This window comes from Lonchura striata, chromosome 15, assembly GCF_046129695.1.
Source record: "Lonchura striata isolate bLonStr1 chromosome 15, bLonStr1.mat, whole genome shotgun sequence".
Lineage (NCBI taxonomy): Eukaryota > Metazoa > Chordata > Aves > Passeriformes > Estrildidae > Lonchura > Lonchura striata.
The window spans coordinates 253730-267264 of NC_134617.1; the positions used below are offsets into that span (position 1 = coordinate 253730).

At 46.6% G+C, this 13535-nt stretch overlaps 2 protein-coding genes across 3 annotated transcripts in view; both read left to right on the plus strand.

Annotated features, from left to right (window-relative positions):
- The first annotated feature begins 874 nt into the window (after window positions 1–874).
- CDC23 (cell division cycle 23) lies at window positions 875–9817 on the plus strand. Its single transcript, XM_021543079.3, has 16 exons — window positions 875–1018; window positions 1494–1566; window positions 2458–2595; window positions 2866–2908; window positions 3273–3378; window positions 3464–3596; window positions 4561–4738; window positions 4832–4929; window positions 5151–5232; window positions 5792–5945; window positions 6080–6199; window positions 6555–6630; window positions 6910–6971; window positions 7831–7909; window positions 8004–8123; window positions 8999–9817. The coding sequence occupies exons 1-16, from the start codon at window positions 894–896 to the stop codon at window positions 9167–9169; spliced, it is 1758 nt and encodes a 585-aa protein (XP_021398754.1). The 5' UTR covers window positions 875–893; the 3' UTR covers window positions 9170–9817.
- A 1068-nt stretch (window positions 9818–10885) lies between these two features.
- The window catches only part of JAKMIP2 (janus kinase and microtubule interacting protein 2), a 39014-nt gene continuing 36364 nt past the window's right edge, over window positions 10886–13535 (plus strand). Inside the window, exon 1 of one of the 2 annotated variants that reach the window (XM_021543080.2) lies at window positions 10886–11014. The gene's annotated coding sequence lies outside the window, so the exon portion shown is untranslated. The other variant, XM_021543081.2, reaches the window with a different exon arrangement.

Sequence of the window (13535 nt, forward strand, 5' to 3'; positions counted from 1 at the left end):
GGCTGTGATTGGCCGGGCGGACGGGGCTGTGATTGGCCGGGCGGACGGGGCTGTGATTGGCCGGGCGGGCGGACGGGGCTGTGATTGGCTGGGCCGGCGGGCGGGGCGGTGATTGGCCGGGCAGACGGGGCTGTGATTGGCCGGGCGGACGGGGCTGTGATTGGTCGGGCGGACGGGGCTGTGATTGGCCGGGCGGACGGGGCTGTGATTGGCCAGCCGGGCGGACGGGGCTGTGATTGGCCGGGCGGACGGGGCTGTGATTGGCTGGGCGGACCGGGCTGTGATTGGCCGGCCGGGCGGACGGGGCTGTGATTGGCCGGGCGGGCGGGCCGGGCTGTGATTGGCCGGGCGGACGGGGCTGTGATTGGCCGGGCCGGGCGGGCGGGGCTGTGATTGGCCGGGCGGACGGGGCTGTGATTGGCCGGCCGGCGGGCGGGGCTGTGATTGGCCGGGCAGACGGGGCTGTGATTGGCCGGGCCGGCGGCGGTGATTGGCCGGGCCGGCGGGCGGGCGTGCAGTGTACGGGGCGGTGATTGGCCGGGCCGGCGGGCGGGCGTGCAGTGTACGGGGCGGTGATTGGCCGGGCCGGCGGGCGGGCGTGCAGTGTACGGGGCGGTGATTGGCCGGGCCGGCGGGCGGGCGTGCAGTGTACGGGGCGGTGATTGGCCGGGCCGGCGGGCGGGCGTGCAGTGTACGGGGCGGTGATTGGCCGGGCCGGCGGGCGGGCGTGCAGTGTACGGGGCGGTGATTGGCCGGGCCGGCGGGCGGGCGTGCAGTGTACGGGGCGGTGATTGGCCGGGCCGGCGGGCGGGCGTGCAGTGTACGGGGCGGTGATTGGCCGGGCCGGCGGGCGGGCGTGCAGTGTACGGGGCGGTGATTGGCCGGGCCGGGCGATGGCGGCAATGGCGGCGATGGCGGCGGGCGGCGGTGACTTCTCGGACCTGCGGGAGATTAAGAAGCAGCTGCTGAGCGTGGCGGAGCGGAGCCGCGAGCGCGGGCTGCAGCACAGCGGGAAGTGGTGAGCGGGGCTGCGCACAGCTGGCCGGGCCCCAGCTCGGCGGACCCGGGCTGACGTGTTCTGTGCCGGGAGCGAGGATCGGACGAAACTGGGTTTGTTTATTCTGGAGAACAGGAGGCTCGCGGGTACCTCATCATTTTTTACAACTCCCTGAAAGGAGTTTGCAGTGAGGTGGGAGCCAGTCTCTTCTGCTGTGCCTGCGGGGAGGGGACCGGAGGAAATGGCCTTGATATCGGGGAGATTCAGTAAGACACTGGAAAATGTTTTTTAACTGTTCAGTTGGTCAAGCACTGCAATAGGTTTCCCAGGGAGGTGCTGGAGTCACTGTCCCTGGAGGTTCTTAAGAGGAGTCTGCATCTGGCGCTAGGTGATGCAGTTCAGGGGTTACAGCGGTAGTGCTGGGCTGCCGATTGCACTTCATGATCTCGCAGGTCTCCTCGCTGATTCAATGACTCTAATGCTCTCTTTCCCTCAGGGCTGCTGAGCTGGCCTTCGCCCTGGAGCCGCTGCCACTGAGCGAGCTGCCGCCTCCGCCCGTGCTCACCGAGGTACGCCTGGGCTGTGCCTGGGGGAAAGCAGCTGTGAGCTCCAGGAGAAGGTGCTGCAGCTCATGTGGGTAGGCTGTTTAATGTAAACTGTGAAGGAAAATACTGCTTGCAATCTCCCAAATCCCGTGGGTGGGAGTCTGCACTGGGCTCCAATCCTGCCAGAAGGCTGGGGACATCCTTTTCCTAGTGTGTTCAACGGGGCGAGGGAGCCAAAGGTGCTTTCCCAGATGAAAGCATTATCTGTTGCTGTGTCCTAAATGAGGCAGTGTGTAAGCCAAATTTGAAATCACACGTGTGCTACTTTATTTTTATTCCTCTTTACTGAGGTCAAAATTCATTTTAATACAAATTATGTTTTGCCACTAAACTTGTGCTTGTTAGAACACAAGAGAAAGAAGTTGTGTCTCTATCCCCACCTCTGTAGGAATACAGTAGAACTCATAGGTATGTGCCTGTCCTCGTGTATTATAGAAGTATAACGTGTCATAAATGCATTTCAAGTTATAATTACCAAGTGTTCTCTTGCATGTTAGCAGATTAATATTAATATATCTCTTATGTGGAATTCCTAAGCAGTTTTCTTATTTATGGTTTTTCATACTAATTGGACAGCTGAGCCTTGCTTTCTGGCAGCTTGCCACAATTTGTTTCTGAAATCTCCTCCTTTATTTAAAATGTTCTTAAATAGTCTGTACTGATTATTGGAGAACTCTGGAATTGGATCGTGTGAGGGAGCAGAGGAACTTTTCTGATAGTACTCAGACCATGTATAAAGATGGACAAACTACCTTTTGACCTTCTGGAGCAATTTTATTGCTGTATTTGTAACCATGATTTTCCTAAAGTATGTCAGAGCTTCTTGGGTCTTAAAACTCCTGTGTATCCCTCCAGGAGGATGCTCGTGATCTGGATGCCTACACATTGGCCAAGTCTTACTTTGATCTCAAGGAATATGACAGGGCTGCCTACTTTCTACAGGGCTGCAAGAGCCAGAAAGCTTACTTCTTGTACATGTACTCCAGATACCTGGTAAGGTAGAAAAAAAGGTTTCCTCCTAGCACTGAACTCCTGCTTCCGACCCCTCCCTGGCAAATTTTATTTTTTTGCTTATTCTTTTTCGTGGTTCCTAATGACCACCTTGAAGTCCAAATTCTGTGTGGGGGTAAAGAAAGATAGGGCTGTTCTTTTCAGAACTGTGTTGTCTGTGAAAACTCAGTTTGCATGCTGCTGCAAGTGCTGCAGCAAACATAGGAAATAAACTATTATAATGTAATATTGGATTTTCTTTCTTTTCCACAGTCAGGGGAAAAGAAAAAGGATGATGAGACAGTTGACAGTTTGGGTAAGTCTCTGGTGTCAAGAAATGCATGATAAGATAATGAAGCTTTTGCTGTTGACTCTTCATGTAATTCATCTTGGGTCCATGGCTTTCCCCTCAATTTTTTGGATAATAGGTACTATAACATGATTTCTTTCATTCTCTTTTGTTTCATTGGCTTACTTATAGGTTGCAGATTTTTATCAATTAGGTCGTATTTTAAACTGGGTGACGAGACTAAGCGATTTTCTTTAAAATTGGGAACATAAACACAGGCTGGGAATCCATAATGTCATGTCTGTGATAATTCTGATTGTACCCTGGACTTGGCATTGCTGTGGTGAGACTCCTTATTGAAAGTTAGCTGTGTGACTTTCTCTTCATGTAGGACCTCTGGAAAAAGGACAGGTGAAAAATGAAGCTCTACGAGAATTGAGAGTTGAACTCAGCAAGAAACACAAAGCACAGGAACTGGATGGATTTGGCCTTTATCTGTAAGTGTTTGCATGTATTTCTTATATATTTGTGTGGATATGCAGAATTGCGTGATTTTTGTCAACCTGACACTTTTTTTTACAGATATGGTGTTGTACTGCGGAAACTGGACCTGGTGAAAGAAGCAATAGATGTATTTGTTGAAGCTGCTCATGTCCTGCCTTTGCACTGGGGAGCCTGGCTGGAACTTTGCAACTTGATTACGGATAAAGAGATGGTAAAACTTTGGAGATACCAAGATGTGATAACAAATCTCAAGAGTTTAGCCTGATTCAGTGCCCAGTGTTTCTGTTTGCACAAGATTGATGTTGCCCACTGGTTCATTCCGCGAGATACTGTCAGGCAAGGCAATCCATGACTGTAAATTATATTGTAAAATTCTCTTTATCTTCAGTTACTTGCCATATTGTAGCTTGAGAATCTTTATACAGGCACGGCTAATTTCTTATCATTCCCCCTCAAAATGGTTTAAGAAATTTCCAATCCATGCATTTTGGAAGCAGTTGTCACAGGGTTATCATCTTGTCACATGTCCTCTTAGGAAGATCTAAGAGATGTCCCTTTTTTATTTTTTCTTAATCTAGTTCTAATTTCTCAGTTATTGAGGAATAGCTTGAAAGGATATATAGAATCATTACTTTCAAAACTGAAAAAGTAATGTACAAAGCCACACAGGAGATGAATTGTATCAGAGAAACAAACTTCAGATATAAAACCAAAAAGGATTACTTTTCTTTCTGCATGGAGTTTGAGTTCAGTTCTGGAATTCTTCAGTAAATTCTGGATGATGAAGTATTTAAAACTACTTAAAAAAAAAAAAAAGTTTAAAAAAGTGATGCAGAAGAGAGTGTTACCAATTTGTGGAAAAAGGGAAGTGCATTTTTTATTATATAATTTTGAGTCTATTACATAGTTCATTGAAACTAGTGTTATGATATTGATGTTCAAACATAGGAGGAAAATGCAGTCTGAATTTAATGGCTGAAACAAGAACCAGGTGATGTCATATTTGAAGACAATTTCTTCCCTGATTGACTAAATGGGTTTAAGAAAGCAACTGCAGGGTATCCTCCTACCTCAGGACCATCTACTAAGTCATGGGAAGGAAGATAATGGATTCTTTGCCACATGTAGCTTGTAGAATACTTCTGATTGTCATCTCTTCCTCCTCATTTTGCTAGCTGAAGTTCCTGTCCTTGCCAGATACATGGATGAAAGAGTTCTTTCTTGCACACATTTATACAGAACTGCAGCTGATAGAGGAAGCTCTGCAGAAGTATCAGTCTCTCATTGATGCAGGATTTTCCAAAAGCACTTATATCATCTCTCAGATTGCAGTTGCCTACCACAATATAAGAGGTCAGTGACACTAGGTAGGAATGACCCCCTTAATGCAAACTTGTTAGCTGGCATTTATAGTTGTTGGTGTCCCATATGCTGTTCTTTCTTCAGATATTGACAAAGCTTTATCCATTTTTAATGAGCTGAGGAAACAAGATCCTTACAGGATAGAAAACATGGACACTTTCTCCAACTTACTGTATGTAAGGGTAAGCATTCTTCATGTGGCCTCTCCATAGTGATGGTGTTTGTTGGAGGTATGTTAAACACTGGCAAAGCAGCTGGTGCTCTCTGGCCCTCTGAATACAGGTTTTCCTCTTCCCAATTCCATGGAAGAGAGGCACTGTATGCATTGCCAATTGCTTATTGCAGTTTCTTTCAAAGCATAATGTACTCTCTTTCTCATCACTTCAATTTTTTGTTCCACTAGAGCATGAAGCCTGAGTTGAGCTACTTGGCTCATAATCTCTGTGAGATAGACAAGTACCGTGTTGAGACCTGCTGTGTAATTGGTGAGAGCCAATTCTTTTACATGTTATTTTTACATCTTATTTTGCTGTCTGTAGGCTTTGTGAGAGAATCTTGAAAACACTTTTGGAAGTGATAAACCGGCAAGGCAATCAAAATCACCACTTGGTGAATATGGATTCAGGTATCCTGAAGAGCAGACTAAATGACAGAGTACCCTTTTCCTTCATTTCTCTCTGAAAGCTGCTGTAATAGTAGGGTATAAAGTAGACCCATGTATATAGCCTTCAAACTCCAGTGGAAATAGTTGTGTGTCAGGAGCAGGAAATTGATTTGTTAGATCATGACACTCCAAGGTGATGGAATCATAAATTGATTGGTACATCTGGAAAAGGATTGACCAGAACACTGGTGAACAGAGTGCAATTAGGTCTCTTGAGGTTTGAATCGGTTGTCATTATTCGGATTCTTTATTAGGAGGTAGTAGATAATACACATTACATCCTTTTTTATACTTCTCTATTGGTATTGGCTTTTTTTTTTTTTTTTTTGGTTGGTTGTGTTTTTTTTTAATTTATTTAAATATTATGCCTTTTACTTCAGGAAATTATTATAGCTTGCGTTCCCAGCATGAAAAAGCAGCACTCTATTTCCAGAGGGCTTTGAAACTGAATCCTCGTTATCTAGGAGCCTGGACACTAATGGGACATGAGTATATGGAAATGAAGAACACATCTGCAGCTATCCAGGCTTATAGGTACCGCTCATGCTCATGTACTGAACAAAATGCTGTTTGCTTTTGAAGCAGTATTTTCTATTTTTTCTTAGTGTTTTGCTGGACTTGGTTTTGATCCTGACTTTCTGTCTAGTTAATCTTCTTTTCATTGACAGGCATGCAATAGAAGTGAACAAAAGGGACTACAGAGCATGGTATGGCTTGGGACAAACCTATGAAATCCTCAAAATGCCATTTTACTGTCTCTACTACTACCGACGGGCCCACCAGCTCAGGTAGAGTTGAGAATGGAGCCGTGTTTATTTGTCTTCATTCTGATATGGTTGATACTGGCTAAGGAATTTACATGCAAGAACTAAGTTGGGGAAGGAAAAAAAAACATTGATGCTTTGCGATGTGTACAGTCCCACTGTTCAAATTCTTTTAGTTGTGTTAGTTAACTGTTAACAAAAGCTTTGTCAGTTAAGTGTTGAGGATGACTGGTCAGGAGTAAGAGTGGTGCTTTATGCAAAAGGATGACAGACTGTCAGGTGTAAATTACTTTTTTCCCTTGACCACCCCCACATTTTCCCCCCACCCTGAGATCAGCTGGCAGTCCATTAGACTACCTGAAGAATTGCTCTTTTACAGACCAAATGATTCTCGTATGCTGGTTGCTCTAGGAGAATGCTATGAGAAACTCAATCAGTTGGTGGAAGCTAAGAAGGTGAGAACTGATGTTGTAAGACTTTAGGGTGTCTCCCAGAACACTGGGTGAAATTTAAGCAAAATTATGTAGCTAGTGCTACGTAAACTCATTGGCAGTTACAGTTGGGAAGCACTGTTGCAATATAACTAGAGTAGTTGATAAATAAGGAGTTATATACAGATACATGCCTCTTTTGCTGACAGTTCCTGTAGTTTCTTGTTTCTGATTTGCATGCTGGAGTCATGAGCTGGACTAATTTTTGTGGCATATGCTTGACTGACTTTCCTTCCTTGACAGTGCTATTGGAGAGCTTATGCTGTGGGAGATGTGGAGAAAATGGCACTTGTGAAACTCGCCAAGTGAGTATGTACGCTCACTGAACTGTCAGAGTTGTGTTAAATGCAAGTCACACTTTAATGCCTGATGATAAAATACAGAATGTAAACAAGTGGAATTGTTGTTAGCTAGTATTACTTTTGGAGCTGTGTAAGAATTGCTATCTTTAGGGCTGTAGTGACTGCAAATTTTGGTGTCGAGCTTTATCTTTGTTTCCATCAGGATAATTAAAGAGAATGGTAGCATTATGTGGGTTGCAAAGGACTTCTGAATCCTGCAGTGTTTTGAGCATGCAGTACTAGCAACTGTATTTCTTGTATTGCAACTTAAAAGCAGCCCATGACGGTAGATGATGTACAAAATTGTAGTATTTACTTTTCCTTTCTAGTTTACAGCTGTGACATTGGAAGAGGTCTAATGTGAATACTGTGACATCAGTACTAATTTTTTTTTTGCTGGGGATAAAGTAATATAAAGTGGGAAAAGCGAAGAGGGGAAAAAGGGCAAATGAAAAGTGAGACTGCTGTACAAATTTGGGTTGTAGCAGGGGAAGAAGGAGGACTGGAGGAAATAGCGAGTAAGTAGAATGGCAAAGGTCTGTTAAAAGGTTTAAAATGCAACAGAATATACAAAGGTCCCTGCTTTGGTTGTCACTGCTTCTAGCTGTCTAGTCACTATCTGACTGCCTCTGTGTCTGTCAGCATGAATGCAAACTGGATTATCTCTTTCCATGAGGGGCAATACATGTTGCATGCCCTGCAAATTCTGAAAGAAAGGACCTGGCTTTTGTCCAGGTTAGGGTGAGCAGGTACGTTCTCATAGACCAAGAATGTCTTCAACAGTGCAGTCTTGTTCCAGTGACCCACTTTTCTCCTTTTGTAGGTTGCATGAACAGCTGAATGAATCTGAACAGGCAGCTCAATGCTACATCAAATACATCCAGGATATCTATTCCTGTGGGGTAAGATGATAGCTTGGGAATAAAAGAAGTAAGCATGCTGTAGAACTACTTTGGAAGGCACTTACAAATGATGTTTTTACCCCACTCACGGCAGGAGGTAGTGGAGCACCTGGAGGTCAGCACTGCATTTCGTTACCTGGCCCAGTACTACTTCAAATGTAAGCTTTGGGATGAAGCTTCAGCATGTGCTCAGAAATGCTGTGCCTTCAATGATGTGAGTACCTGCACGGTCTTTGGTTCTTCGTTCTTAAGGGATCTATGACCTTGATCTTGGCTCCCCCTCAGAGTAGAAGGAGTCTTTTATGAAGGAATGAGGGCTGTCTGCCATACAGGTCACATCCTGAATGGTGGTTGTCATGTATACCTCAGTTATGCTGAGTATGGTTGATAAAAGTAGTGGAATGTGGTGTAGATAGTGAAATTGAACTATATCTCACTGGTATTCACTAAGTAAAAGAATTTGAAGCTTCACATGGCAGTTGTAAGGCTGCTAAAAAGCTTGGTGTTGAGGAGGTCGTTGAATGGTCACAAACTCCCACACGTGTAGTGGTAGTACTTCTAAAACTTTTTTTTCCTCATCTTCTGTGTGTGGACAGTGCAGAGAATATACCAGTACTTGGGTTTTGTGTGCAACTCCATACTCTGTGATGTTATGTATCTGCAAGTGGGCAGTTTGAGATTTTTAATTTCAGCCTAGTGGTAGACCGTAACCATGAGTGCAGGGTGTTTGGCCTATCCTTGACAAAGCTGCCTTGAGCTCTCTACAACCTGAATTCACCTTATTCAAAGTTTTCCCAATCTACTTCCTGCTAGAATATTTAGACAGCTTCAGTGGTTGATGTTTTTGTTCTCTGAAATATCGAAGAGACACACCAATCAGGAGTAAAAGGAGGAAAGACTAAAATGAAAAAAAGTGACTTACCTTAATATTTCTGAGAAGCCAAAGAAAAAAAATTGAGAATGGCTTTTATAGCTTCTAGCCTTACAGAATGACATGCTACTCTAAGTTACACTGCTTACATACGGAATTTGACCCAGAAACCATCCATTCATACTTGTATTGTTCTGTTTTCTACAAATTAATTTCAGACTAGAGAAGAAGGAAAGGCCCTGCTGCGCCAGATCTTACAGCTTCGCAACCAAGGAGAAACATCATCCACAGATGTTGCTGCTCCCTTTTTCCTTCCTGCATCCTTGTCAGCCAACAATACTCCCACACGTCGTGTCTCCCCTCTCAATCTGTCTTCTGTAACACCATGAACAATTCTGATACTTCTAACTTGTGCATTGGATGTGACATTGCAGATGGGACATGCAACCACTTACTTCTTTCTAGGGAAATTCCTCCTTTTGTTGTTTCCTTCACATGAAGGGAAGGAGTTAGCAGAGTCCACAGCTGAAGACAGATGGGTCTCAACAGGGAGAGGGGAGCCTGATGTGAAAGTGCTGCAATGTGAGAACCTGCTCTGCTTCTCACCAAGTCATTCCAGTCAGAGGGCAGACATATCCCAGTACACAGGACTACTCCTAAGGGAGGCATGGGGAAGAGCTTGTCTGCTTGAGTTAAAATACATTTTAAGTTTGATTCTGCCAAGTTACCTCTGGTCTTTACTGCACTTCTTTGGAGGACCTCTTAGTCGTATCACTGCTGTAATCATCAGAAACTGTTACCTACCTGTCTACATAATGACTTTTGCTTGTCTTGAACTACACAGGAGACATTTTACTAAAGCAGCAGAATAGGTACTTAGGTCCCATGGGTATGTTAAAGGATTGGCAAATGTCAGGGGAATTCCAAGTAGCTACAGGTGACAGCTGTCCGAGTTATCACTGTAGGTCTGATGGATAGTTCTGGCTTTCAGTAGAAAAGCAGTTGGGATAGCACAATTAAAAAATAATTAAATTACAGTTCTTGGGCTTCTTTATGGTGCAGCTTCCATGTGTACTGTAGCAATGGAATCAATTGAACTATAATGGATAATTTTGTTAAGGAGGCAAGAAGATAATTATGCCTTTGTTTCAGAATTGGTGTTCTTGTTCACCCCTATAAATTTACAGCCACATCACTATGTCTGTGGCATGACTTTAAATCAAGGACAAGGCATTTTGAAAACCCTTCCCATTTAGCCATAGCTTCCTGTGTTTCATGAGACCAATTATACAGGAGGACACATCAGGAAACCTGCAGGTCACAGCCCTGGGCTCTCTGTACAATGCATCTGCAGTATGTCCAGGGAACAGAGGGAACCCATGTTCTTAGTTCTGGGCATCTCTAGAAATTACTTGGTTTATGTCCCATAGTATCCATTCAACAATCATTTCTACTGCAGATGGTTTTAGACAGTAAAACTGGATCTTGATATATTTTGCAAGAGCTGTCCTAATTCCATGCAAACCTGAGGATATCAATGAGACCATTTATAAAATTTTTGTCACTAGGGGCAAATTGTGCTTGATAAACTTGGTACTGGCTCTCTGCATGGGGGTTGAATGTGGTGGTGGATAAGTGAAGAGTGTCATTTACTTGCGCTTGTGCAAAGCATTTGGTGCTGTTGCTTTCTCACAGTGTCCTTGTCTCTATGCTGGAAAGACATGGATTGGCTACGTGGAGCCCAGGGTGACGAAGGTCACACTCCCAAGTATTGTGGCCATTGACGTGCTGTCCAACTGGAGAGCAGTGCTAAGGTCTCGGAAGTCGTGAGGCCTGGGGCGAGCTCCAGCCTGAGGGGACGCCGGAGGCCTCGAGTGACCGTGGTCGGCGGGCTGCGGCCTCTCGTCCTCAGAGGCCGGCTCGGTCACGCCGGCAGGGAGTCCCGGCGGCGCCGCGCGCTCCGGGCGCCGCGAGCACTCCGGCGATCGGCCCGCGCCCCCGCGGCGCTGCCGGCGCTGCCGGGGCGCAGCTGCGGCGGGGCGGGCGGGGCTGCCGCAGCCCCGCACCGGCGGCGCAGCCTCGGCCGCGGGGCGGCGGCGGGGCGGGCGCGCGCCCTCAGCGCCGGCGCGCGGGAGACGGCGGGGCCGGTGCGGGCGCTGGAGCCGCCGCGGCGGCAGGACGATGGATGCGCCGTGCTCATCCCTGGCCGCTCGGCGTCTTTCCCTGGCGGCACGGTGAGCGGCGGCGGCGGCCGAGAGGGTCGTCCGGTGCCCGCGGCGGTAGAACAATGCCCGGCCGGCTGCGAGGGGCCGGGGCGGCGGCGCCGAGGCGGGGAGGAAGCGATGGAGGTGATGGACGGGAGGGGAGAGCGAGCGGCAGCCGGCGCCGCTGATGGAGAGGAGATGGGAGATGGCGGGAGAGGTGTGGCAGGCGCAGCCCGCAGCCGCCTCAGCTCCCGCCGGCCCTGCACCATTGTGTGCCCGCCGGTCATTGTCCACCCGAAGCGGGCGCGGCGCTGGGCGCGGCTGCTGCTGCAGGGAGGGAAGGGAAGGGATGGGATGCTCCGGGGCTGGGGCGTTCGGCGGAGCCCGGGCTGGGCCTCGGCGCCGCGGGGGAGCCCGATGGAGCGAGGCCAGCGCGGCCCTGCGGGTGCTCCCTGCGCTCGTTTCCACTCGCGGTGCATCTCTGCCCGTTCCACCGCTCCCACGGCGGTACACAAGGCTTCCTGCCTAGCAGAATGTTCATGATTGCACCTGTACGTGTCCTGGGCTGTCAGCGCCGGCGTGCCTATGTGTGAGAAGGAATTCTGTCTTGCAAACACAGACCCCGCAGAATGCATCTCTTTGTACATGCATCACATGCCTTTTTCACAATCACTGGTGGAGGAAACCTGCCTCTTGGACTGGTGTGCAATTTATGCTTAAATTACTGGATTGCCATTTTTCAGTTTTATTTTGGCCACTTAGGACAGATCTGGATCCTACATTTTAGTTATCTTATGACAGTGTATACTCATTCATAGGCTGTTTCTGGGTTTTGCTGAGAATGCAAATATTTAAAAGATGCTGCTCATACCTTATAGGTTGGGAACATAGAAACTTACATATTTTAAAAATTTAATTTGACCTCTTGTAAGGAAAAAAAAAATTAAAAAACATTTAAAAAAAAAACATTTGCATTCTGATGGTGTTTTGTACCTCACTGTAAAGTGACATGTTGGACTCCCATTCTCAACATCTCTGATTTGCTGGGTCAGATTCTGCTGTGGTGCAGATACCATGCTTGGTCTAAGCATCAAGGTAGCCTATCAGGAGAATATTTTGTTCCTTTTCAGGCAATAATGTGAAGTTTATTGCTTCTGCTCTGATTCAGGTTTTGTTTCTATTGATCTGGCCTACTGCTCTGCATAGGAATTTTAAACCCAGGGCTGCTGTGCTGTAAATGGTAGTCAACCTGGCTCAAACAGAGCACCTGGTAATTTTAAAAGGTTTTCTAGGAATGGGTATGATTTTGGTGAAATCTGTGAGTGGTGTGACAGTCATTGTTGAAGAGGGCACAAGACACAAGTACTTTTATCAGTAGTTCTGTGTCAATCAAAAGATGCCATGGGCACTTTGATACAAGGACATCAAACTGTTGAGAGTGGATCCAGAGCAGGGTGACCAAGATGGGGAAAGGTCTTGAGGACAAGGATTAGGAGGAGCAGCTGATGACATTTGCTTTGTTCAGCTTGGAGAACGCTGAGGGGTGACCTCATCACAGTCTACAGCCTCCTCAAGGGAATCAGCAGATGGAGAAGTGATGATCTCCTATCTCTGGTGACCAGCAGTAGGACACATGGAAATGGAAGGAAACTGCATCAGGGGAGGTTCAGACTGGACAGTAGGAAAATCTTCATTGAGAGGGTGGCTGGGTACTGGAGCAGACGTTCCACGGAAGTGGTCAGGGCACTAAACCTATCAGAGTTCAAAGACTATCTGAATGATGCTCTTAGTCATGTGGTTTAGTAGTAAGTGGTCCTGTGAGAAGCAGGGAGTTGGACTCAGTGGTTTTATGGGTACCTTCCAACTTGAGATACTCTGTGATTATAATCAAGATATGTGATTGGAGCCAGTTCCACCCTTGCTTCACAGGAAGCAAAATCCCCTTTTACTTTGTCTGTTTCCCAGAACTGTGGCAATTTGATGGTCTGCTGGGATTCCCTGCTTGTCAGTAGAACTCCTAGCAGAAAGGAGTAGACTGTCAGTGACATACTGCAACCTTTCCAACTTCCTGCTTTCTGACTGACTGTTTTGGTAGTGCCTAAGGTAGAGAAATATGGCGCTCACCTTGGAGATGATTTTGAGCCAGGTATTTCCAGTATCCTCTCTAAGCCTAAATTCAAGCTCTGTGATACTCAGCCTCCCTTCTGAGCACTGTGGCCCTTTCGCCTTTCAGTGGCTTTTGATAATCCTGCTTTCAGAGGCCATTCTCAGCTAAATAATCTGTGTAAGAACTTTGGTATCCTGCACATTAAGAATTGAACATAAGGTGGGGCTTATGTATGTATGTTTGTGTATGGTTGTATTTTAAGGAGGTCATTGGCTATTTTAATTTGTAAATATATGCTGGGTTCTGGTAGACTTTTTACTTTCAAGACTCAATGTAGCTGGAAAGATGCTGCATAGCATAAGTGACCTCAGGATATTCATATTCCTCAGTCAGGAAAATGCTGTGAAATGTAACCGTAGAACAATGCCCAGAATATTTTTCCAT